This window comes from Rhineura floridana, chromosome 15, assembly GCF_030035675.1.
Source record: "Rhineura floridana isolate rRhiFlo1 chromosome 15, rRhiFlo1.hap2, whole genome shotgun sequence".
NCBI lineage: Eukaryota > Metazoa > Chordata > Lepidosauria > Squamata > Rhineuridae > Rhineura > Rhineura floridana.
In genome coordinates, this window is record NC_084494.1 from 26,633,645 (window position 1) to 26,659,950 (window position 26,306).

Sequence of the window (26,306 nt, forward strand, 5' to 3'; positions counted from 1 at the left end):
TGTATATTGTCTGTAAATGCCATGGGTTAAGAGCCATTTAGTACAGATTCCTGAAGGTGTGGAGGCTCCTCCAAGCATTTATATGGAATCTTGTGCTTGTCAAAGGCCTTTAAATGGTCTAGACTGCTTTTCTGTAAGAAAAAAGGGTTTTTTTATGTTTAATCACAATATTTTTCATACCTTGAAGGGTAAAAAAAATATCCCCATGGACTCTGTGACTCCTATCATAGTCCTTGATAGTATTAGCAAGAAAAGGCAGGTCCCTCTGCTGAGGATCTTGCAGTTTGTAGTTTGATTTTGAGAGGAGATGAAATAGGCAAGGAGTGGATGTGAACAAATGCACATATTTAAATTTTATGGTAGTTGAGGACAAAGTTTCTTGTCATAGCTCATACAAAGCGTAGCTTCTCGTGCTAAGTTTTACAGAAAAAAAGCCTGACTGTGGGCATCATTTCAGTGTCCCAAGCACTTGTCTATGATCTGAACTGATGTAGCTGCCTTATGCTTGGACAAATGAGCACGTAAAGTCAAGGTCTAATAAAACATGATATATTCTGAAAAATATGAAGAAATAAATGATGGAAAAGGTGGTCTATGGCTGATAGCCAAACGAATGCACAATATTGACCAGCTTCTAATGTACATGCAATTTACTCCCAGAGATTGTGATGTAAACTGCTTGCTGTGCTGACGAGATATACATACACTCCCAATGACAACACAGTAAGAAATTACAAAGGTATTCTAATACAGAGGTATAAAATGCAAAGATAAAATACACCACATCAAATAATTTGTCAGACGTGTTTCGACTTGAGACAAGTCTTCAGTAGCCTATGTTGGGAAAATTTCTCTTTGAGTGTGGATTTAGATAAGGCAATACAAGTGAACTAAGTTGCTGCTGCAGATACCATCTATGGAAAATACTTTACAGTCCTTCCATAATACAACATGATCTAAGCACAAATGTTATACTTCTTTCTCTTGTTTTTGCTCCTATTCTGCATGTAAACCCTAGGAAGAATACGAGCAAAAACAAGAGAAGTATAACATTTGGATCTTGCTGTATTATGGAAGGATTGTAAAGTATTTTCCATAGATGATATCTGCAGCAGCAACTTAGTTCACTTGTTATGCCATGTTGGACCATAGATCTTTCTGGTCTGGATGACAGGATCGCTCTGCAGTTTGGGGTAAGGGTCTTTCCCTAATCTGCTACTTGAAATTCATTGAGGTAAGGTGGGAGTGGGGAGCAGGAATTGAACCTGGGACTCCTCCAAAAATGTGCAGATAATTGAACTGGAACATTTATCAGTGTGTATCTAAAGGAGAGCCAGTGTGGTGTAGTGGTTAAGGTGTTGGACGACAACCTGGGAGACCAGGGTTTGAATCCCCACGTAGCCATGAAGCTCACTGGGTGACCTTGGGCCAGTCGCTGCCTCTCAGCCTATTCATAGGGTTGCCATAAGTCGGAATCGACTTGAAGGCAGTACATTTACATTTTTATATCTAAAGAGGCTTGCCATAATTTAATAAAATGCAAAGAACACCAATTTATGAATCTATTTAAAACACATAAAACCATCATTCAGGACATGATTCCAGGGCCAAAAGCACCATGATTGACACAGCCACATTCTCTTACATTTTAGGACCTTCAGCTTTTATTCTGCCATGTCACAGTAACCGCCCCACCTGTTACTCCATTTAAAACACATATGCATTTTTCCCTTCAAGGTCAGTACCTGAAAGAAAACTAGGATTGCCAAAATCTTTGGCATGTGCTTCTGTATCAGTCCTTACTGTGTTCAGTGGAAAAGGAATCGCAGCTACTTTAGCAAAGTAGGATATTTTAACTTGTAGTAGTGGCTCTTTTAGTGCAATGGTGTTTGTACTTCACCTTTCATCAGCTTCAGCCAGCATGCTGTGGTCAGAGATGATGGGACTTGTACAACATCTGGAGGGCCACAGGTTCCCCTACCCTTTTGTATAGTGTAATCTGAGCAGAAATCGGGGAAGGGGGCAATTTGGCAAAGTGAGCAAACCTTTCATGCTGGAAAGCAATAGGTTGTATTCAAGTAAGTCCTTCTCAGAGTAGACCCACTGACATTAATGAACCTAATTAATATCTATTAACTTCAGTTGGTCTACTCTGACCAGGACTAGCACCGAATATTAACCAGTAAGTCTTGTGCATGAGTGAAGACAAACGAAAGTATGACGGAGGCCTTGAAGCAGCGGTGGGGAGGGGTTTGCAGAAACTTCGCTGAAATAGCTTGTCCATCGCAGTTGATTTTTTCGTGTAATACAGGCGCATGGGAGTCTTGCGTGCGCATGCTTGTATGTGTGCTTGTGCACATGCATGCCAGGGCTCAGGGCAAGCTAGTGCCCAAGGGCCCCGGCATGTCTGGAGCCGGCCCTCTTGGACCACATTTTCCACATTTATTCTTTTAGTCCATTGTCTTGCTGTATCAGCACAATTCTGGGTGCCAAACCCACAGAAAAGCAAACCTGCAAAGCACGTCCCAAATCAATCCACAGCACAATCCACACCAGAGGAAACAGCACGCCCCACCCCTTCCAATGAGTGACAAATTGCCGCCATATTCCCAACCTGCTTCCAATATCCCCACACACCTAGCTTCCATTTGGCATCCGAGCTGGTTAGTGTCCAGGGTTGCCGGGGGGGGGGGGAGGAATGAGACTTACAAATGTGTATTATTAAGAGGAAGACCAAACAAGAGATGGCTTGATTCCATAAAGGAAGCCACAGACCTGAACTTACAAGATATGAACTGGGTGGTTTATAACATTATATTGGAGGTCGCTGATTCATGGGGTCTCCATAAGACGTAATCGATTTGAAGGCATGTAGCAACACATTATTACCGGGAGGGGGCGGAGGAGTACTGAAAGCACAATGAAGGTGCCGCTCTACCTTCCAAATCTCTATGTTGCCTTTTCCTATTTCTTTGCGTGCTTTTCCTGCACGCTCCATTAGGAACCCTAATAAAAGTATTACCCCCCCAACTATGCATTTCCCCATCTCTTGTAGACGTGCACTTCTGCCTTTTTTTTGTTTTTGAATGGCCAATGGCTTTCTATTAATTTATTTGTATTTACTACAATAGTAGTCTATTTCTCTCTCACACACACATTACATATTTCACAACTCTATGGTCTTTTCCCGTCGTTGGCTTCCTCGCATAGAAAACCAGTCATGATTGGCTTTTTCTCCCCTACCAGGAAGTACCTTAGGAATTTCCGGAGGCGGGCTCAGAGGGTTAGAAGGAGGCCTTGGCTGGGCACAGGTAGGAGCAGCCGCTCCAACCCAAACAAAGAGGGGTGGTGTTGGTTGGGGTTTTTGGTCCTTCTCGGGGTGGATTGATGCTGGCCTCTTCCTTGTCTTTTCTATAGTTGTTCTAAGGGAAGATGGGGGGGTTAAATCCGAATTAAATTAGTCCTCACTGAGGAGGTGACTCCGAATTAAGTAGTTCTCACGGTGCTATGCTTAAATCGCTTTGGGCGTCTGCCGCCCGCCGTGCAAAACCTACATGGACTCCCGTGAGGTATAAATTTGATTTTAGGGCGAAAAAGAACTCGCCATGTTTTGTTTTACCTAGAGGTTGGTTCTTCACGCGCGAGGCCAAAATCGATTTCTGCTCCAGGTTTGGGGTTCTTAACGCTGCTCTTCTGAGCCCGTGGTTTTGAAGGCTGCAACCCCTAAACTATATTATTAAGGAGTGAACCCCATTGATCTCAGAGGAACTTCTGGCTTCAGTTGCGTAGGCTTTCTCAGTAAATAACATTCAGAGGTAGCGAGAAAGAAAGGCGCAGGCCGTTCTTTGAAGGCTCCCACGGGGAAAAAAAGCAGGGCAGGAAATGGCGCTCTTCCTCTTTTGTATGCAGGACCGCGATTCACATTAAAGGCTGAAATCCAGTGTGACTTACTTACTTGGGAATAAGCCCCATTGGACGTCGCTTTACTTTTATTTCTGAGGAAACTTGCCTAAGCTGTAACGTTTTGCACGAATGGGTTCATCCGCTTATATTCATTTTGTGAGAACCTCCATCTGTCCACGGGATGAACAGAAGGCATTAGGGAAAAAGGAAAGGGGCAGAAGACATTAGGGGGTGCAGAAGTAAAGGGGGTACAGACCAGGGATCCTCTTTACTTATCTGTACAGGGGTTACTCTTAAAAAGACAGACCAAGCCACAGTATTGAAATAGGTTGGGAGTTTCTGATTTACTTTGTTAAAGTCCTGCTTTTGCTTTTTGTAGGGAGGGAGGAAGGGATGAGACTGTTGGAACAGCATAGTAGACACATCTGGTTGGGGGGCAGGGGAGTTGTACTTCCTTCCCTTTGGTATGTGGGAACCGTTCTGCCCTCTGTTATCTAATCTCCAGGGTCTTGGGCAAAGTTCTTAACATCACCTGCTATCCTTTCAAACTAGAGGAGCTGGAGATTGAACCTGGGAGGTTTTTTTATGCAAAGCATGTACATTAACCTATGGTTCCTCCCTCTTATCTTCCCCAATTTAGCCCCTTAAGGGAAGCCTTCCCTTTCCCCTCATGTCTAAACCTCTGAAATAAAATTTCATTTTTCTTAAAAGACTTGAACTGGACTGAGGTTTACATAGCAGGATTGGTCCTGTGTTGGAAGAACTGTACAGGCATGACCCTACTCACATTGCAGTAACGTACCTGGTGATTTCTTTTTTAAAAATAGCACAGCGGGCTGCATTCCACTGTAGGGGGGGGGCTCAGGCCTTGGGGGCCAAATCCACCTGAACTGTTAAAGGGGTGCCCTTCCTGTTGGCATTTTCACTGCCTTGCATTGGCTGATTTTTTCTGTTTGTGATTTTTGCCAAAGTTTAAACCTGGGGGAAGTGGGACGCCCATGCTTCTGCACGAAGTAAGAGACTTAATCAAATAAAGAAGTAATTGTTCCTCGCCATATGCAGTCTTCAGGGATCCTTTCTCTGGCTCTTCCCAGGCCACACTCCTCGCTAGCCTTGCCTCACACACTCCTTGAGTGTGTTTGTCTGGTTGGAATATGTCCTTGAACCCTGATAATGACCCTTGTTTGCCTGGATGGAGGAAGTATATGTGTGTGTACTAGCTTTATGCACAAAGGTAAAAATTACATTGGCTGCCCTGCCCACTTTTGCCTCTGGTCCTGCCCACCACTAGTACCAGGAGGAAATGCAGCCCTCATACTGAAGAAGATTCCCCATCCCTGCACTGAATTGAACTCATTGGATTTGACTAAAGTCCCTTGATTGCAGAGGGTCCGCTCTGACTATGTCTTAGTCACATACAACCCAATGTGCTAAAGCATAGCCTGAATAGTTTGCATTTCAAAGCCTCCTCTCTTCTCTTGCCCTCCCCCATGCCCCCCCTCCCGGCAGATATTTTTTCAAGCAAAGAAAAACTAGAGCCTGTGGGGGGCCTCTGTTTCCCAAATATTCCAGTACAGCTGCAGGATTGGCAAATAGCGTTGCAGTGGAAAATGGCAACCAAGGTGAACAAGCAGAACCTGGATGCATCCTGCAGTGACCCCACAGAGGAGACGGATCCAGGTAACACCATCGTGGCTGAGCATCAGGACTTGGATAGAGGTGAGCCGGAGACAGGTGGTGAATGTTCAGGAGGAAGAGCCAAACATTCAGAGATGTTGCAGCAGCCTGTGGATCAGCGTCAAGCACCAAGATTGCAGGTAAAACCAGAAGAGAAGCCAAAGACTGAGACATCTTTGGTGCCTCCTCCCGCAGAAGTACCTGTGTCAGTTCCAGCGCCACCCTTGGGAGAAGGGAAAGGGGCAAAGCGGATGATGGAGGATGATGGCGATACTGACACCTTTAAAGAAATGCCCGATGTCTGCCAGGAGGCCAGAGAGCCAGGAAGGGCTATGCTCCTGCCAGATCTCTTTGGAGAAGCACAGCAGGCTCATAGCAGCCTTGATGCCAGCCGGGCTGGAGGCTGTGCCAAGGTGGAGCAAGCCATCCCATGTCTTCCAAAAATGGGCTCGGAGAACCAGCGCAAACGCTTCCGTGGCTTTGCCTACAAAGAGACTGAAGGGCCCCAAGTGGCTTATGAGCGACTCCAGGAACTGTTGTTCCAGTGGTTGAAACCAGAGGCCCGTAGCAAGGAGGAGATTGTTGAGCAGTTGGTTCTCGAGCAGTTCCTGAACCTCCTCCCAGAGGATGTCCAGCGCTGGGTGCGGGAGCGTCACCCTGAAAATGGGGATGAGGCTGTAGCCCTGGCAGAAGACTATCAGTTTCTACATCCTGAGCCTGGGAGACGGCCCTATCCGGAAAGGGCAAGGCAGCGGTCTTCAGCAAGGAGTTGGCTCCGCTGAAGTCACTGGAGCAGGCAGGCAGGACCGGTTATTGGTAGGTAACAGGGAGGGACCGTTATAGATGCATTGTATTACTTACATTTCGCTAGGGGGTCCGTTAACAATACCACTGGAATCCTCCTACCACTGGGATTAGTGCCATACCTGGTGTGGTTTGGAGTTCACTAAGCAACTCCTTTGACCCTTGTGTGTTAAATTTTCTCTACTGCTTGGCTAGATGATAAAGAGGACCAAACTGTTCCAAGGTGTGAGAGCCCATCTGAAGAAATTTTGGGTGTCCTTATTGGTTCTCTCTGTACACTGTTTCTGGCAGTGGTGATTGATGAATCCTTGAGAACCAGACGTTAAAGGACGGTATGTGTGGCTCTGAGATGTACAGGAATTTTGATGTGCTTTGTGGGAAGTAGATGCCTAGGGACCACCAGCAGCCCTTTAGCACACAATGAAAGTAACAGAGAAAGACAGAGATAGCTCTTGAAGTTTCCTGTACATGCTGAAGAGGCAACCCACTTTTTAAGCTTAAAAGTGAAAAGCCACTTGTCTTTTCAGCAAGGGAGGTAACTAATGAAAAATAATAAAATTAAAACTACCCAGCGTGTGCACAGAGTTTACTGACTTGTGAATGTGTAGCTTCACTAACTTGCAGTTACAAATGTAGCCACTGAAATTTTAATTTATCATATTTTCAAGTGTCTTCCCATGTGATGGCCATAGGTTAATACAATGTGGTCTGCAAAGAACAAAACAAGATAGTCCTCAGTATGCTGAAGTTTAAGAGCCACTGAGTTGGAGTATCCTAAAAAAATTTAATGTGTACACAAGTATGCTGTCTCGTAGATAGCATCCTTGTGCTTCAGAGTTGGTGTTAAAATAACTATATTGGTCTATGTAGAAGGCTAGAGGGTTTGAATTGGCAGGTGGAAAATAGTTATTGGGAGCTATCATCAGAGCCTATTGTTGCCTGGGCTTGTGGTATATATGTTTAGGAAGAAATCAATAAAATTACATTATGGAAGTATGTTGCAATGGTTAGAGCAGCCTTCTTCAATCTGGTGTCCTTCAGATGTTGCTGGACTATAACTTCCATGATTCCTGACCATTGGCCATACTGGTTGGGGCTGATGGGCGCTGGAGTCTAACAGCATCTGGAGGGGCACAGGTTAGGAAAGGCTGGGTTTAGAGTGTTGGACTTGGGCCAGAGAAACCCAAGCTCAATCCCTCATTCAATCATGAAACCCACTGGGTAACCTTGTGCCAGTCACTATCTCTGATTGTAACCTATCTCATAGGGTTCTTGGGGATGAGTAACTCATATGCAGTCTTGATCTCCTTAGAGAAAGAGCACTAAATAAATAAATTTTAGTACAAAGAGGCATTGGCCTGGTTTGCACATCAGAATAAATTAACACCAGCATGCTCCATGTTTGCATTAAACCATAGCTTGCGACTGTGGTTTAATGTGACATATGAACCAGGCCACTGTAAAAAGAATCTTGGCTGTTTTAATTGTACTCAAGATGTCGCTGTTGGACTGGTGCATTTGTTCATATTTATAATAAATAGTTGGAAAGGTCAGCCCTTTCATTAGGCAAGATGAGGCTGTCAGCATTAGATGGCAGGTTTTGGGATGCTGTTAAAAGGCAGCATGCCATCAGCTACTTAGTTAATCATTTTCTGTGCACACTATTTGGCTGCCTTGATCATCTAAATGTCTTTGGCCATCTCTGTTAGTGGGACCTTTCTGAAATTCCATGTGAAACCGTGACTGGCAAGTTGTTTTCTGTTTCTGACAAGTCCTTGATTTTCCTTACAGAGAGAATCAATCTACCAAGCTGAAGGGGGAAACCTAAATGGGCAAGAAGAATCCAGGACTCAGAAACCACAGCACGTTGCTGAGCACAAAAATACCTTTACATAGCCTTTCCTTGCAGGAAGACCTTTACCTGGAGGGAACCCTTCACCTCATCCAACATCTGTGTATATATATATATAAGGGGAGAAGTGTTGGGAGGAAAAGGGGATTGACAAGACCTTGCTGGGTCCTTGCTGCATCCTACAGAATGCCTCTGTGCACTACTGCCGCAGGGATAGGTTGGAGGGAGGACAAAGCATGTTCTGAAGGGAACTTGAGGTGTTTGCGAAACCAGGGAGGGGAACATGACTATGGAATGTATGTGTATATGAGCATTCTGATAGGATGCAGAAGGGAGGAGCCTTGTAACAACAATGACAAATAATATGTGCTGGTCTGGCTCAGGTTGATCCAAGCATCTGAGCCCCCTTTCTGCAGTGCCCTGATATGGCGTGTGTCTCACTTCTGCCCCCAAACTCCTCAAATAGCCATGCAAGCTCACTTTGTCCTGCCCATCAGCTTATGATTGTCAAGATAATGTTGACACCTTGAGTTCTCCTCCTCCCACCCCGCCTTTTTTTGTATTCAGAGGGATGCCTTCTTAATTTGAAGAGGACAGTCTGCCCTGCTTATCCTGGGAAAATTGATGCATGTTGTGGAGAAAACCTTGAGGTCACTTGGTTGCCACTCCAAGACACTTTGGGCAAAGGGGTAAACTCCGATCGGGTCCATCAGGAAATGCTGGGCTTCTTTCATAGGGCTGCCTCTTTGCTACACAGCTCCACAAACTGAGGCCAACTCTGTATGGTGCAGGGTTGTCATTGCTGACATATGCTTCTACATCATGCAAGCCCAACATGATTGCATGTGGTGCGGAGCAGTGCTGCCAGTGTGGTTCTCCTTGATCATGCAGCGAGTCTTGATGCCATTCCCGTACCTCCCTTGGAGCTGCTGGTATGGAGATTTGTTATGCAGTCAGGCAGACATACATTGGAAGCCCATGTTGTGGCACCCCTGAGGAGTCTGGTCACTCAGCAGCATTTTGAGCAAGCCACCATGCACCAAGCTTAACAAATGAAGCCCACCTAAAAGAGGCGACTTCTTACTGGCCAGAAAGGCAGACTTGACTTGTCCCCATGCTCCAAGGCTCACCATAATGACATCATAATCCACAAAATTCTCCCTGCTAGGAACCATTTTTCAATGGGGTGTCCATGGTCTTGGAGGGATTTGGAACCTACAGTTCTAATCTGTGAGCCAAAGTAATCAGTGCATCATATTTGAGGAGTGGGGTGGGAAGGAAAGGTTTATATTAGTGTATTGGAATGGGAGCTAAGTGTTTTCTCATTTGTAGAAACTAAGTTTTTGATACTCATCAGTGTCCTGATGTGATGTAGCTTACGCTCTTGCCTTGTATCAGGTGAATTTTAGCGCTGCTTTTATTTGTGTAAATTTCTGGTGTGTGTGTCTGTGGATGAGCACATTAAATAAAGGATCTTTCCCCCACAACAGTCTGGAGTTACCATCTCTTCTGCTGCAGAGTTTGAGTTTCTAGCTCTTCTCAGCAGCCTCTCCATATTCAGAGTAGAGGGGAATTTAGTAGTCCTGAGTGCCAGTGAATAGTTGATCCAGCCCAACATTTAACACCCCCAGAGTCACAACATGTGTTTGAAATGTTGGGTTTTAATACTCATGAGTATTGTATCACCAGTAACACTGCTGATCATTTGTACAGAGGACTACCACTCTCTGTTTTTGGCCACCTAAAGAGTTTGATGAATTAGGCACATGCATATGTGGCTGTTGACTTAAGCCAGCAGCCACACAGAACTTGGCTCACCCATCAGATATGTGTAATCTGCAACCGCAAATGTAGCTTTTTGAAATAAAGCCTGTTGAAAGGGATGCAGTATGCCAGTGAGCTAGAATGTTGACACTCTTGGGAAAGCCCTGTAGCTTAATGGTAGAGCATCTGGTTTGCATTCAAAAGGTTCCTAGTTTAATCTCCAGGTAGGTCTGGGAGATACCCTTGCCTAAAAATCCTGCTGCTGCCAGTCAATGTAGACAATAAGCTAGATGGATGGATGGTCTGACTCAATATAAGGTACCTTTCTGTGTCATGACTGCTTTGTTTTCAAAGAACACTGCTAAAGATGCTGCAGATAGCATTCAAAAGCAGGGGTGGAGAAACTTCCTCTGTGAATGGGCACTAACCAATGAGAAATGGCAATTCTGGAAATATAAGAAAATAAAATAAAAATTGTTATTAAAAAATAAAGTCAGTTGATCAAAGTGGATGGAAGCAGGACCGAAGGTGGGAGGATTGGGTGGGCCACATTGTCCACACTTTAAAGCAGGGATGGGCAGACTTCAAACTTACAGGATCTACTTTCTTTTCTACCACAGCTTGTAGGTCCACCAATCACAGCCTGGAGCAAAAGGCAGACATTTAGAAGGAAAGAATTCTGAGCCCAGGAATTGATTTTGAGTACCAGTGCTTATAGCTCTGCCACACACAATTCTTCATTTACCACACACAGGCTTCTTCATTTTAGCAGTATAATCTGGAGAGCGGAAGAATCTCTTTGTTGCGGCCAACATTAAACAACAGAATCAGAAATCCTTGCCAATCTATGGCAAACTGCCCAGAGATTATACCAGTACCTCAAGATCAATCTTCTGCCCACCCCTGTTCTAAAGTGTTTGGATAACACTTCCTGGGCTAGGGTAGGATTCTCCATACTTGTGACACCACTTCTAATGACCTGAGGGGTTGCAGTGGGCCAACGGCGTTCTGTGTCCCTTCTCTGGGTAGCCTGGGACCAACCTTTGTTGGAAGAGCCTTGTTATCGGGGAGCAACCCCTTTGCTGGGGGTGCTGGTGGTAACATCCCACTTTGCCATTCAACAAGCTGTGGGCTGGACTTTATAAGGTGGATCCCAAAATTGGCCTGCCTTTCACATTGCTCTCTGACCTATGTAGGCTGTGCCTTATCCAGGACCTCAGCGGAGCAGCCATGCATGGTTTTCCTCTTCTCCAGGCAGATGCTGTTGTCCATGGCAGCAGTAAAGCTCCACAGCTTGCCTCCCATCTTCCTAATTTTGGAAACCATGGACCTGCTGATGTTGAAGTGAATGCATCCCTTTCTAGGCCCTAAATATGCAGAACTAAATGTGCTTAACATTATTGGCTAGATCTTGCACAATGTCATTCATATGTCTATTCAAACTTCATATAATTTACTACGAATTCTGGAAATTTGTTCTCTGCATTTGGACACCTCATCTTAACTGAATTTTGCATGATAGCTCCTGAGATTGAGGAACAGGTTTTTGTCTATGTTTGGGTATAGTTGGATATCTCTTTGAATCAAGATGGTGGACTGAGCCTTTCAAACCCACTGATTTATTTGGTTTCTTAAAATTCCCAAGCAATGGAGAGTATGAGACTCCTAGTGGGATATATTTTAAAAGGATGTTTCACTGTTTCTGCTTTCAAGTATCTTTCTCCACTTTGGCAGCAGCAAAGAGGATGCAATTCATAGCTTACACCAGGGGTCGCCAACATGCCTCCCATGAGCCCACAAGTGCTCACAGAGGCCTTCCCTGGTGCCCGCAGGGCCTCATGCTCCCATTAAAATTAAGTTTAAAAGAAGCACTCTGTTGTAGCCAATATATGTGAGGTAGCCACAAGAGTTTCTCCAGTTTGCACATGTGCACATGGGCCCAAAAAGGTTGGTGATTCCTAGCTAATGCACACTCACAAAAGGTACACTCACTCTAATTAAGGCAACTTTTCCAAACCATAAAAACTTTGGTCTTGCTATAAGTTGAGATCCCCAAAGATTTTCTTAAGTATTACAGCAGAACTAATTGATACCTGCGTTTGGCTCCTGTTTGCCAGCTGCAGCTCAGTCCCTTGCCACTATAACTGTTCATCAAACAGGTATTTCCTCCCTTTCTGTTTCTCTTCCTACCTGACCCCATGGAATTGGTTTGTGATGACCCGTTTCTCCCTTTGCTTCTGCCACCTGAGAGATCATTTTATTCCCCACAGTTTCTAATTGCAAGCCACAGAGGTCTGCTGTTTTTTATTGGCATCCTGGGATTTAGCCTTTCCAAGCACCTGCTGTGTTCCACTCTGGCAGAAAGGCTTTAGATTGTAGTAGGCTACTGCCTAATTAACCTCCCCTCTAAGGGAGTTCTCTAACTTCTAGCAGGCACGATAATTCCATAGCGGCCTGGCAACTTACTTTTTTTAAAAAAAGGTCTTTGTTTCTACGGCACTAGGAAGTAATTTGATCAACTTTTTTTGGCATTAAGCAGGCAAACTTTAACATAGAACTCTTTGCGGGACACTCTGTAACTGACCTTAAGATGGTTATCCTTGAACAGCAGAACTTCAAAGGGCAACTGCAGCGTGAGACTGTTATTACAGTACATCAAATTACAATACATCAAAAACTTCCGTGACTGCTATCATTTGTGGATTGAATCAGCACAGTGGATTTTTATCACGCCACATGTGTTAATTGGCTTACCTGCGTTATCAAGTACTTTTTAATATAAATCACTGTATAAAACCTAGGGGAGGCCTATATTTGGGTCAATATGGTAATAGCTTAAATAGCAATGTGCTGCTTTCATGACTCCCAGAATCAGCTGCCAGAGGCCACTGCCTCACTCTGCCCAATGGCAGGGCCTAAGTCTGCAATCGTAGGCAGATGTACCTAGGAGCAAGTCCCACTGAACATAGGGGGGCTTAATTCTAAGTAAACATGCACAGAATGGAGCTGGATATGAGTTAAGACAGTGGTAGCCAATGTGGTGCCCTCCAAAAGTTTTGGACTACAACTCCCATCACCCCAGCCGGTATGGACAATGGTCAGGGATGGTGGGAGTTATCGTCCAAAACTTCTGGAAGGCACCATGTTGGCTACCCTGAGTTAAGTCCTTCACTTTGTGACACAGCTGACTCATCAAGGATTACCCTGGCCCTCTGATGCATAATCAGACGTCCAGCTTCTGTTCTTGAGGATAAGATTAAATCTCATGGAGACAGGCACCTGTAGAAGGGAAAGGTGCTATGTTACATCCCTTTGGCAGGGCTGTCAACCCGAATGGTTTAGAAAGAGATAAGACTTTTACATTCTGTGATTTTTATAAATCTTTATGTATATATTTTCCGATTGCCAGCTTTTACAACAGTAAGACTACAAACCTATGCTTATTCACCTGGGAACAGGTCTCATTCAATTTAGTGTGACTTACTTTTAAGCAGGGAGGAAGGATCTGTCCATTTTGATTCTCTCAGTTTCTCATTCTTCCAATCTTAAATTCAGTTCTCCACATTCTGAGCAATCTGCGGGTTTCTTTTTTTTAAAGCCCTCATGAAAATTCTCCAGCATTTTAGAGCAGATTTCTCCTAATGAACACATTTCTGTAGGCAGTTTTTAAAAAATCTTCATGAAATTTCTTTTTAGGTCAATTTTCTTCTAGTCAAAACTACATGCAAAATGTTTTTATTTACACATTTTTGCAAGCAATTTCTCATGATAGAACACATTCTTTATGTTGTTTTCACTCATGTATTCATTTTTATGCCCTCTTTCCCCTAATGTATGCATTTTTGTAAACATTGTTTTGTTGGTGAACTACCCTGCAAAATTCAAATAAGTGCAAATTTTAAAGGACTGCTGTGTTTCAGTTCTCATATTGTTTTGGAAAGTGACAGATTTGGCTTGAAATGCAAACAATCAAATTTCTCCACTATCCCTACTTTTAAGTAAATGTGCACCCTATTGGGATTTAAAGGTGGGATTTGGTGTTGTGGAGTGCCACCCTATGCACATTCACTCCAAAGTAAATACCGTTGTGGTCAATGGGTCTTATTTCCAGGATAAAGTGTGCTTAGGTTTGTAGTCTCAAGACATGGAGAAAAGGAAGTATTTGCTGGCCCACTATTTCTACTGATGTAACTCACAAGTTTTCTACTGGTATATTCCATCCTCAGAGGAACCAGACCCTTATGTGCTTTCCTCCATAGTACTCTGGATCCAGTCAAGATACATGCAGATCTTGGTGTAGATGCCAGGCTCAAATGGCTCACCACAAGGGAAGCCCCCCAAAGATACAATGCCTTGGAGTCCTCCATCACAGACAAGGGGGCCCCCAGAGTCACCCTAGTAAGAGAATGGAACACATCATGAAATATAAGAAACAGAAGGAACGCCCAGCTGGCTCACTTCAAAGGCCTATCTAGTCCAGCATCTTGTTTCCCAATATAGCCAACCAGATGCCAATGTGCAGCCCACAAGTGGGGCCTGAAGGCAATACCCCTCTCCTGCCCATGTTTCCCAGCAAATGGTTTTCAGAGATGAAGGTTCCTTCCAGGTAAGGATGGAAGTATCTATTCGTTTCAGTTGTTGCAATTTTTCATATTTCCAGTTTTAAATTCAGTTCACCCCATTTCTGCAGCAATCTGTGATTTTTTTTTGAAAAAAAATCCTCATGAAAAGTCGTCAGCATTTTAGTGTGAATTTCTCCTAATGAACACATTTTTTCATGCAATTTTTACTTACACATTATTGTAAGCAATTGCTCCCAGTGTAGTGCATTTTTGTACTACACTTTCTGTAGCTTCAGTTGTATATTCATTTTTTGTGCACATTTCCCCCTAATATATGCATTTTTGTAAACATTGTTTGACTGGAGAGCTGCATGGCAAAATTTGGATAAGTGCGGATGTCGAAGGACGGTTGTGTCTCAGTTTTATTGTTTTGGAAAGTGCGGAATCTGATAGACTTGGCTTTAAATGCGAACCAAATTGAATTTCTCCCCCATCCTTATTTCCAGCAATCTGTTTAACTGACAATTCAGAGAGATTACACAACATTAGCTATGAAATGAGCATTCATACTGATTTGACTAGACGTTGTTACATCAAGTGTTATCCCACACTTTCCCAGTGTGTTTTTCCATCACATTCCTTGTCACAAAAATGCAGGTTTTAGGGGAGTGGCTTTGTTTAGCAAGTGCTCCAAATCAGCCCTAATTGTGCAGCCTGAATTTGCTAGTACACAGTTGAATAATGGCAGTTTGGAAGCACTCATAGTGCCATTGATAGCTTTATCCGCCATAATGCTAGTTATTGCTTAGACTGTGATAATCCATAACCGTGTCCTTCATGCGCTGTGCTCTGCCTCCCATTCACACCCCTCCTTGTCTTTCTTGCAAGACTTCCAGATAGCTGTATAGATCAGAAGGACTCTGTGCTCACAAGCATCATTGCCACAGGGCAGCTTTGCCCTGGGAATTCCTAAGGCATGCTGCATACTAGCTCCATGGCATGGGGTGCAATATCCCTCCATTATTATGCCTTGTATGGAAAAGGCAAGCACAGGGATCAAGGGGTGCATATCGAGGGTGGGGAAACAGATCCCTCCTCCCCTTCCCACCCCATCTACCATGTCTGGTCCGTCTTTAGGAATCCTGCTCACAACTGAGACCTCCTTACCCGGCACGAATCTTTGCCTCCTTCCAGGTCGCCTGCACAAAACATCTTGTTGGTCACTTCCCACGGGTAAGCAGCCTGACACACCTGATTGTCAAAAATCTCGATGTCAATGCAATAAGGAATGTTGGGATAAGTTTCTGAAAGCCAAAAGGAAGCCAAGACTGTCTGGTTAGATACTTGCGAGAGATCACTTTTGCTGGGGATGAGGATAGCTTATGTTTTTACAAATCTGGCCATGTGCAGTGCCACTTCTAGGGTTTGGGGGACCTTTGAGCATGATAGCTCAGTGGGCCCCACTTAATCTGTGAGTGCCAAGAAGTACAAACGGAGAATCCTCTCATGCTGCCTCCATCCTTCTCAGATGCTCTGAGCAAAGTGAGAATATTGGCCTTGTTGAAGAAGCAGTGCCTTTGTTGTTCTAGTGTCCTGACATATGCCTGATCTTGCTACTCTATGTGTGTGTGTGGACTGCCTTCAAGTCGATCCCGACTTATGGCAACCCTATGAATAGGGTTTTCATAGTAAGCGGTATTCAGAGGTGGTTTTACCATTGCCTTCCTCTGAGGCTGAGAAGCAGTGACTGGCCCAAGGTCACTCAGTGAGCTTCATGGTTGTGTGGGGATTCGAACCCTGGTCTCCCAGGTCTTAGTCCAGCACCTTAACCACTATACCACACTGGCTCTCTGCTACTCTATAGAAATAGACAAATCTGTCAGTTTCAGTTTCTCTCAGATTTTCATTTTTCCAGTCTTCAGTTCTCCAAATTTCTTCAGCAATTTCTGATTACAAAAAAAAATCCCCATGAAAATTCTGAAAGATTTTCGTGAGAATTTCTCTTAACAAACACATTTTTGTTTGCAGTGTTGACTGATACGGCCTTTCCTAAACTTTGGGTCCCCAGATGTTGTTGGACTACAACTCCCATCTCCCCCAGCCATCATGGCCAATGGTCAGGAATGATGGGAATTGTAGTCCAGCAACATCTGTGGACCAAAAGACTGGAAAACTCTAGACCAGCCTTTCCCAACCAGTGTGCCTCCAGATGTTGTTGGACCACAATTTCCATCTTTCCTGACCATTGGCAATGCTGGCTGAGGCTGATGGGAGTTGTGGTCCAACAACACCTGGAGGCACACTGGTTGGGAAAGGCTGCTCTAGACTAACACATACATTTTTGCAAACAATTTCCCCCCAAATAATGCATTTTTGTATATTAGTTTCATAAATATATGCATTTTGTACTCTTTCCCCTAATATATACATTTATGTACACATTGGTTGAAAAACTACATTGCAACATTCAGGAAAATGTGAGTTTTGAAGGATGGCTGTGTTTCAGTTTGTGTATTGTTTCAGAAAGTGAAAATTAGGTAGATTCACCTTTAAATATGAGCTAAATGGAATTTCTCCTCCATCCCTTCTTCAGACTAAGGAATCATTAGTCCCAGATTGATTCGAGACCAATATGCAGTAGCATGCAGAAAGGAGACCATCACATCAAAGATAATGCCATCCTGCCCACCCAAGTCTGCTGATGCTTCTCATGTATTTCTTGCAGCCCCCAGTTTTTCCAGGTCTGGGTTGTCTTCCTTGTTCCTGGCAGCTGCCCAGTTTGCTCGCCTCCCCTCTATGATTTATCAGTCACACAACCTTATTGTAAGCCCCTGTGCAACAGACCATAGCACCAGCATAGCTTCTTCTGAAGGGTAGCTCAGCTGCCTTAGATGCTGCTGCGACCATCACCCAAGCCAATCTGTCTTGCACACATGACACTTTGGGGGAAGGGCTACCATAGCTCAGTGGCAGATCCTCTAGTTTGCACACAGAAGGTTCAATCCCTGGCATGCATCTCTAGGTAGGACTGGGAGAGAACCCTGTCTGAAACTCTGGAGAGCTGCTACCAGCTGGTGTAGACAAAACTGAGTTAGATGGATCAGTGGTCTGATTTGAAATATTCTACATAGGAGGACAGGTTTAATGAGCCACCAAGAAAATATGTGTACATATGTGTGTTTGAGAGAGAGAGAGACTATGTACACACCATACATTTAGAGCACACTTAAAGAACATACACCTCTCAAAGAATCCTGGGAACTGTAGTTTATCCTCACAGAGTCCAGCACCCATAACAAACTGCAGTTCCCAGCATTCTTGGGAAGATTGTGCTTTAAATGTATGCTGTGTAGTGAACACACACACACAGAGGAGAATTTGCTAACTTGTCTGCTTGTCACCCTGGAGGAACATGTTTCCTTTCATGCACTGGAAGTTAGCTTAGTGGGTGAGGCAATACCTTAGAGGTCCCTTAGCCAACCTACGAGGTATTGTTCCAACATGTTCACTTGTAGCACTCAGTGGAGTGGGAACATAAGTCTAGTCCAGATTCCAGCAAAAGCTGATCTTTGCAGAGAGCAAGTGCAGATTGTGGGCACTTACCTTCAGGAGTTGTGGTTGTGCCCCAGCCCATCACAGTGCAATTTGCTCCCACTTGGGCACAGGTAGTGGGCAAGGGTATGGTGGCCACACGCTCACTGTCAGCAACAGAGCTGTTCAGCTTGATCAGCATGATGTCATCAGTGAAATGGAAACAGTCGTCATTGGGGCATTTGGTGTCTGCGCTGATTCTTAACTGCTCATACGCATCTGTGTTGTGCGCTCCAAACCTTAGCTGGATTTTTCCTCTGGAAGACAAAAAGCAGCCACCTCAGGTGCCTGTCAAAGCAAGGCCTGAATGGACAGACTGACCACGCTGTTGTTTGGGGTGGATATTTGTCCTGATCACTGCCCTGTAATTTGTGTCTTGGATCTAGCTGCTGAACGTGGTTGTCAATCTCTCCCCCCCCTGCTTTTTAAAGGAGAGGTGAGGGTGAACTGGGAAGGAGCAGAGGCTCTGAGCCCACTAGTCGCCTACAGCAAAATGTTTCCCTCGTTAAACCTGGAGGGGGAACGGGTTGATCTGCTGATCAGTTGCAAAATCTCTTTGAAGCACATTAAACAAAAATGTACTCAGGCTGATCCCACCAGGTTTTAAGGTAAAAAGGGGTGGCAGTTTACTAGTGTTGTATGCCCCTATTTTCAGAAAAGAGAAGTGGAGACACACTGGAACCAGCAGAACAGTAAGTGTGTCTATATCCATACAGATGGTGACTGTGGTTGTCTCCAGACTGTTGCTATTCTGCAGGAAGGATTCTCCACCTGAAATTTTTCCACTGTGAAAAAACAGTTGGATTCACAAGTCAGTTCTTAAATACCAGATTCTAATATGAAACCTTTGCCACTCAAAGCTATTACTCTTTGCAGTGACCCCTAAGTGCATTCATGTGGGACAATTACACCTGAATTGTTCACCCATGTAACTTTTTTGGGAAAGACACAATAAGCAGGACTGGGCATTCCTGCTGTGTGTTTGTCCCAGATTTGTCCTAAGAAAGATTACACAAAAAACTATGATGATGATGTCATGTTCCCACATGTTACAGTCAAGATCTGCACTCATAGAATCTCTTCAAAATGCACACTGTGACCCCTAAAGGAAGTAAGAAGCACCCGAAGCACTGCCAGATATCTGACGTTGGCTTCTTAACAGGTCCTTTGGCTCACTGTAGATTTCCCTCACCTTATGTAGCAGTGAGCAGCAGTCAGCACCCAGTTGTGGTTGAGCAACATTCCAGCACAGAGAAGTTCGTTGGAGTCATAGACATAGAGCAGCACAAGCCAGGGATGGCCATTCTCAGGGCATTCCTCACCTCCAATGATCCGGCCACGGTATGCTGACGCTGCAACACAAACCAAGAAACCTCACTAGGATGGTTCACCAATGCTTTTCATTAGGATACTGGAGTACCTGCAGGTCAACTTTTCCTCCCCTCCCAAAAAACTGGATTATCTCTCTTACTCCTGAAGCACCAGCCAGCCTGGCCAATGGCCAAGAAAGTCTGGAGGGCCACAAGTTCCCCATCCCTGGGCTAAAAGATATTTAATGCAATAACTTCCTGTGAATATTTAGTGTTTATGAACCTGTCTAATAACTGCATTTCAAAGATAACTTTCTGGATCATGGATTTGGGATCATGAAAAGACTCAGGTTTTTCAGAATAATTTCAACATACACACACACACTTGCCAACCACTGAATTCACCTAATAGTTTTCACCTGACCACCCTAATTCACTCTGGGACCATGAAATGGAGCAAAACAATAACCTCAAAGCACTCCAGCAGGTATGAAAGAGTGCAAAAGCACCAGCAGAAGCATCCAGCACACAGAGGGAGAGACTGCATGTCAACGCAAACACACACCCCTTGTCTCTGTTGGAGCATTTACATGTTGGAATAAGCAACAGTCTTTAATTAACACCCAATTGTACTGAGAGAGAGAAGGCCACTAAAACTTAACGTTTGGGTTGCCAGCTCTCAATTTTTTGCCTGGAGATTCTGGATTTTTGGGGTCCTCTTCTGAGTCTCCAGGTGAGTTACCCAATCTCCAGACTCTCAATATTCATTTTTTTAAAAAGTTTCCAGGTTCAAGAGATACACACCAAAACATCAGCCCCCGCACTTCTGTTAAATGAGCTAGTACCTGGCTGCTCTAACACTGCCTTTTCAGGTTTGTAGCCAATAAGTGGAGTCATTGTGATTGACAAGGGATTTGTTGACTTCCAGGCAATAGCTGGAACCCATTGCAAGTCCAGAAAACTGTTGTCTTTTCCTGCTTGTCTGAAAATCTCATAAATTAGGTTTATTAACTTTTAGCAGTAGCAAAAGTTTCTTTCTCTGTGTGTGCAGGTCAGGAGATGAAGAACAAAAAATCACAGCAGGATCTTGGTAGGCAATTGTTTACTGTAAACAATTTCAGTTATGAATAAGTGTACATGCAGATTTTTTTAAATTACTTGCAAAAATAACTTATACATTTTATCTTCCAAATAATTTTTGAACAGAAATTTAAAAGAAGTGTGCCTGCAGCTTATGATGTCATTACAATATGTTATACTTTTCTGGGAGTAAAGCTGCAATGCTAATCCCGCATACAGAGAGTAAACCCCATTGAATTAAATAGGACTTACTTTTAAGAAGACATGGTTAGGATAGTGCTGTAAATCAATGGGACTTTTGAGTGAACATAGCAAAGGATTGTGTTTGTATTGTAAATATTTCTCTCCCCCTCCAATCCTATTTTTATAGCTATTAGGCAGAGCTTACCTAGGTGTCACTGCTTTTATTTTGTAGGAAAGTAATACTATTTTTTTTAAATGTTCTGGAATGACCAACTGGTTTTGACAATAAATTATTATATGGGGTGCATGTATTTTTACATCTCCAGTGTGTATGTAGTCTTTCCAACAACCCTGTAAGGTTGGGTTGCCGACTAGAAAGCAAGGTAGCTCACAACAAGAAATAAATCAATTTAAAATCCAATGACCATAAAAACAAGTAAAAACAGTTGCAAAACAGCTCAAAGGGGCATGATTCTGAATTTTGCGTTGGGTGAATAAAGTTCCATATCACGAGGTTGCAGTCCTGTGCACATTTCCCTGTTTGAGTAAGCCCTATTGAATACATTGGGACTTGCATCTGAGTAAACATGCAGAGAGGATTGCACTATAAATATCTTTACAGGTTGTGTAAATAAGAAACATATTTGACAGTCATGCTTATATAAATATCTCTTCATACTATATCCCAATAAGTATCTGATTTTACACTATGGTTGTACATGATTATTTCCTCTACATGTTAAGTGTGCCCTTCTTCCTTGGGGTGGTCATGGTCCCCCTCTGTTGTTTTCACTCTGAGGGGCAGACTAGGCTGAGACATGGTCACCCAGTCAACTTTGTAGCTGATTTCCATTTAAAAAAAATAATTACAATGCTTTACATGCAGGCAAAGTTTATGAAGTAGATCATACATTTAAAGCACATCCAACTCGCATTTAAAGCGCATGACTTCCCCTAAAGAATCCTGGGAACTGTAGTTTCCCCCTCACAGTTATAGTTCCCACCACCCTTAATAAACTGCAGTTCCCATGATTCTATGGTAGGATTCATGTGCTTTAAATCAATTGTATGGCTCTGCCCTAGGTATGCTGTGCTTTCATTAGTGAATTGAAAAGAACAATTATACAAGATACTTTTTTAAACAGGGGAAGGGCTGTTGCTCAGTAGTAGGGCATACACTTTGCATGCAAAGGTCCAAAATCCGATCTCTGGAAAAGATTATTGCCTGGAATCTTGGAGAGCCAATGTCATCAGTACTGAGCTAGATGGTACTAAATGGCCGGTGTAAGTGTAAGGCAGATTCCTTTGTTCCTAAAAGTGGAAAGAGCCTCAAGAGCCACAGTGACTCTGAAATTTATTTATGTATTTTATTTACAACATTTACATACCACTTTATTGTAAAAAAAACTCAAAGTGGTTTACAGAAGGAATTAAAACAATGAAATTATTAGCAAAACAGTTAAAGACAGGTATTTAAAAACATTCAAAATAATAAAACCAACAATGAGTTAAAAACAGATAAAAAATATAATAGCTTCTACATACCTGGGTAGGCTTGCCTAAACAAAAATGTTTTTAGCAAGTGCCAAAAAGAGTACAATTAAGGTGCCTGGCTAATGTCAATAGGCAGGGAGTTCCAAAGCATAGGTGCACCTACTAAAGAGCAGAACTAGTACTATGTGGCACTCATAACATGGAAAGCACATTTTGAACTTGGCCTGGTAGCAAATTGGAGCAGAGGTATTATGTGCTGATAGTCTCGCTCATGTCAGCAATCATGTCACAGGATTCTGCACTAACTGCAGCCCCTGACTGGTTGTGGGATGCTGCGTTTTCTGTCTTATTCGTAGGAATCTTGCTGTGGTTGGTATGGTATTGCATTTAGGAAATCATCACTGTCTTTTATTTTTATTTTTCTATTTACATTTCATTTACCTCTGACCTCACTCCCTTACATCCACAAAAGCAACAGTGTTTCCATGAGCTCAGCTCAACCCCCTTAAACTCACTGATGATGCACCTTGTTGTTTGCATATAGCTTGTTTCTTGCCCAATACTGGTAAAAGAGAATTGACATAAAATTGACATTAAAAATTTGCTTTTTAAAAATGTGTTTTTAAATTTGTATATTTGTTTTTAATGTTTTTAATTGTTGTAAACTTCCCAGAGAGCTTCAGCTATGGGGCAGTATACAAATGCAATAAATAAATAAATAAATACAGCGAAGTGTGGCTTTAATTGCTGATTTCCCCTTTCTTCCTTGCTTTCAGCTGTAACCAACCTACTGCCTATGAAGGTAGACCAAACTATGTGTGTTTTCTCTCTGTCAGTTACTGCTCAGTGGAATTGGGTTGGCTGTCAAAGTGAGTTTATAGAAGCCCACAAGGTAGGCAGTAAAGGATAGAGAATCTTCTTAGCTCTTACTAATTTCTCAAACCTCTCTCTGCAGTAAAGGGTCAAGTCTGTAAACAAGTTTGGAGCAGCCACGTTAAAAGGCAGGTAGGGCATTCCAGGCAGGGGGTTGCCAACCCTGTTTGGTATCAATATATTTGCAAAGTATCCCTAGTCAAGCCTTACCAACAGCACAATCCAAACCATATCTACCCAGAAGTAAGTCCTGTTGAGTTCTATGGAGCGCAGGCCCTTAGCAAGTGTGCTTAGAAATGCTTTCAGGGGCATCCATCTTTACTCCGGAGTGTTCCCATCTAACATCTCCACAACACTAGACTCCCTTCTTTCTACAATGGCCTTCTGGTGACTGGACTACCCTGAGGACACTTAAACCCTTCTTGCCAGAAGCAAGCAGGCTAGATTAAATGTTCCTTACCCAGGCTCCCTAAACAGGTGAGAAGGAATGATCCCGTTGCTTCAGCTGGAACTGGGAACACAACATCCTCATTTAGCTAAGATTTCTATCTTAATTTCCATTCAAATAATTTTTTTTGTTTGGTATGCTACAAGCTACTTTGGTTGATGCTTTATGTATCATGCTTAATGACATCACTAGGGCCTGTCCCGTGACATCACTAGGGCCTGCCTCTGAAATTTCAGGGTTTGAGATGCTTCTGACCCGGCAACCCTATAATGTATATAGGTCTAGAAACAGAAACTGGCCTTCCTAAATTGTGAGTTTAGTTTCTCTTTCCCCTTTCTTCCTTGCTTTCTGCTGAAACCAGTAATGACTGAAGTTATACATAAAGGATTCAGTTTAAGCTTACAGCCATGTCTGTCTTCTTTGTGGTGAGACAAAAATCTACTCTGCAACATTAAGAACTGCCCCAGAATATGAGAAAGAGTGAGGCATATGAGAGATTATCTGCTGCAGACTGTACGGACTCTGGTTGCCATTTCCTGCTGTTGGCATTTCGGAGAAACTGGTTGCTGCTCCTATGCATCAGTTAATACCTGACAGCATTGTGAAGTTACTGCATCTGACTCTAGTCTAGTTTATATTTTTTTAACATAAATAATATCAGTTGATGTTTATAGTTTTGCCTATTTTATCATGACTTTTAAAATGTTACAAAATGCTGGTATGAAAATAATGAATTGTTTGTCTGGATTATACTGAGTCTTGACATTAATTTTAGTATAAGGCTCTTTGTTATAATGATGCATGTTATATTCCAATTTTCATGACCACTTTGGGCCTATTTATGTGGGAAAGCAGTGCAAAATGAAAAATGATGAATAAATAAATGAATGAATAATAATAAAATGATTATCTTAAAACTGAAATGACCCCTTTGAAATTTAACTGGAAAAAGGCTCATCTCTGCCATGCAGCAGGGAGATAGCACCGGGAGTGGGGAATAAATGGAAGGTGGTGCTACAAGACTTCCAGGGGTTCCAGCGCTTACCCAGGGTTTGGTTTCCTTGGAATGAAGGTCAGCGGAGTCTGTGGTATCTTATAGGACATATGGTTTTGATTTACACATATATACAACTTGAGCTTAAGATGGAGAAGTTCACAGCATTAACAATCCATCAGATCTTGCTCCCCAAAGCCCATAGCTTTGGGGACTCAAGAGACACAGAGATCAACCAAGTCTCTGTCTGTTTTCAGCTCCCAGCCTTTCCTCAGACTAACACTAACACAGACCACTTCCTGGCTCCAGCATGAGGGGGCCTTCAGCCAGGTGATGGAGGCAGAGAGGGCCTCTCTCCTGAAACAGTTGTTTTGGCCCACATTGCTCTCCTGGCCAATTCTTACACGTGTTAATAAAGGCACCTGACTTGGCTGAATCCATTAACTTATTAATGGAACTAGTTTGACCAGTAGAGCAGGTTTCTTCCTCTGCAGGTCCCAAATCAGAGGCTGGAAAGGGGATTCATAGAAATCATCCATCTCAACCTCCAAACACCATAACAGTATATTTATGCACACCATACATTTACAGCACATCTTTTTCCCCTGAAGAGTCCTAGGAACTGTAGTCATGTGCTTTAAATGTACGGTGTGTATGTAGCCCTAGTGCAATGGGGTGCCATTTGGACTCTGCTTCAGGCAGCAAAGTGGCTTAGACCAGCACCAAATCTATGAGAATTCTCACATGTACATCTGAAATATGTTCCAGCACTGCTGTTTACACAGAGTGGTGCTATGTCAGCTCAGGGCAGGACTTTGGGGCAGAGATCTCAGGCCCCACTGAGCACAATGAGGGGAAAGGGCCCCCCAAAAAGCAGGGCTGACTTACCATCTTTTGCAGTGAGGGACGTCATGCACACTACCCTCTAAAGAAGGAAAGGGCCCTGTAAGACCTTGACACCCAGATTCTAAAAGTGCCTAACTCCACCACTGCTTACACATCTGCCTACCATATGTTGCAGACAATAGCCCATCTGCACTCAAATAACATACTAGTAAAGGAGTGTCAGGATGTCACAGGTATACCCTTCTTCAGACAAAAAGGACCAGGGCAGGGCTGTGGCTCAGTGGCAGAGCATACAGAAGGTCCCAAGTTTAATTCCTGGCATATCCAGGTACGGCTTGGAGAGACCTCCTTTTTGAAACTCTGGAGAGGTACTATCAGGCAGTGAAAACCAGTAGTCTTCAACTTTTTCAGACCCAGGGCCCAGCTTTAACCCAAAACATGCATTTAGGAAGCCATTTCTTCTTTTTACCATATATTTGCATGGTGGAAGTGCTGTTGTTGCAACCCACCTTGGATCAGCCAGCGACCCAGCAGTGGATTTCTTGACCCACCAGTTGAAGACCAATGGTGTAGACCAGATGTGGTGAACCTGTGGCCCTCCAGATGTTGTTGAACTACAACTTCCATCAACCCTGGCCATTGGCCATGCTTGCCGGGGCTTATTGTGACTGAAGTTCAGCAACATCTGGTTGGCCAAAGGTTCTCCAAACCTGGTGTAGACAAATACTGAGCTAGATGGACCAACGGTCTAACTCAGCATAAGGCAGGTTTCCTATGTTCCTATGAAGCATACAGGCTGCCCCCACTCCTCTTCCAGGTTTGCAGTCACATTGCCATTGATAATCTTACCGAAAGACAGCTGGAGCAACAGAAAGATGCACAGCAATTTGGTGAATTCCATAACAGCAGATCTGCCTCTTGAAGT

General features: G+C 43.4%; 2 protein-coding genes across 3 annotated transcripts; one reads left to right on the forward strand and one right to left on the reverse strand.

Moving 5' to 3' along the window:
• The first annotated feature begins 3,205 nt into the window (after positions 1 to 3,205).
• LOC133370673 (SCAN domain-containing protein 1-like) lies at positions 3,206 to 9,723 on the forward strand. Of its 2 annotated transcripts, none has more exons than XM_061597296.1 (3): positions 3,206 to 3,311; positions 5,413 to 6,396; positions 8,176 to 9,723. In XM_061597296.1, the coding sequence occupies exons 1-2, from the start codon at positions 3,221 to 3,223 to the stop codon at positions 6,360 to 6,362; spliced, it is 1,041 nt and encodes a 346-aa protein (XP_061453280.1). In that variant the 5' UTR covers positions 3,206 to 3,220; the 3' UTR covers positions 6,363 to 6,396; positions 8,176 to 9,723. The 2 variants fall into 2 exon arrangements, with proteins under 2 accessions (XP_061453280.1, XP_061453281.1); XM_061597297.1 differs by lacking the exon at positions 3,206 to 3,311 and adding an exon at positions 3,354 to 3,569.
• A 4,445-nt stretch (positions 9,724 to 14,168) lies between these two features.
• LOC133370444 (gilatoxin-like) lies at positions 14,169 to 26,306 on the reverse strand. Its single transcript, XM_061596778.1, has 5 exons — positions 26,231 to 26,306; positions 19,346 to 19,505; positions 18,166 to 18,410; positions 15,730 to 15,866; positions 14,169 to 14,395 (listed from the first exon to the last, which is right to left on the reverse strand). Exons 1-5 carry the CDS (start codon positions 26,280 to 26,282, stop codon positions 14,240 to 14,242), a joined length of 750 nt encoding a protein of 249 aa, XP_061452762.1. The 5' UTR covers positions 26,283 to 26,306; the 3' UTR covers positions 14,169 to 14,239.

Excerpts from the sequence above, each read along its gene's own strand:
- LOC133370673 (XM_061597296.1), top strand. The coding sequence starts at position 3,221 with ATGATTGGCTTTTTCTCCCCTACCAGGAAGTACCTTAGGAATTTCCGG. Across the intron at positions 3,312-5,412 it reads GAGGCCTTGGCTGGGCACAG|ATATTTTTTCAAGCAAAGAA; the intron begins GTAGGAGCAGCC and ends CCCTCCCGGCAG.
- LOC133370444 (XM_061596778.1), bottom strand. The coding sequence starts at position 26,282 with ATGGAATTCACCAAATTGCTGTGCATCTTTCTGTTGCTCCAGCTGTCT. Across the intron at positions 19,506-26,230 it reads GTTGCTCCAGCTGTCTTTCG|CGTCAGCATACCGTGGCCGG; the intron begins GTAAGATTATCA and ends TTTGTGTTGCAG. Across the intron at positions 18,411-19,345 it reads GCTGCTCACTGCTACATAAG|AGGAAAAATCCAGCTAAGGT; the intron begins GTGAGGGAAATC and ends TTTGTCTTCCAG.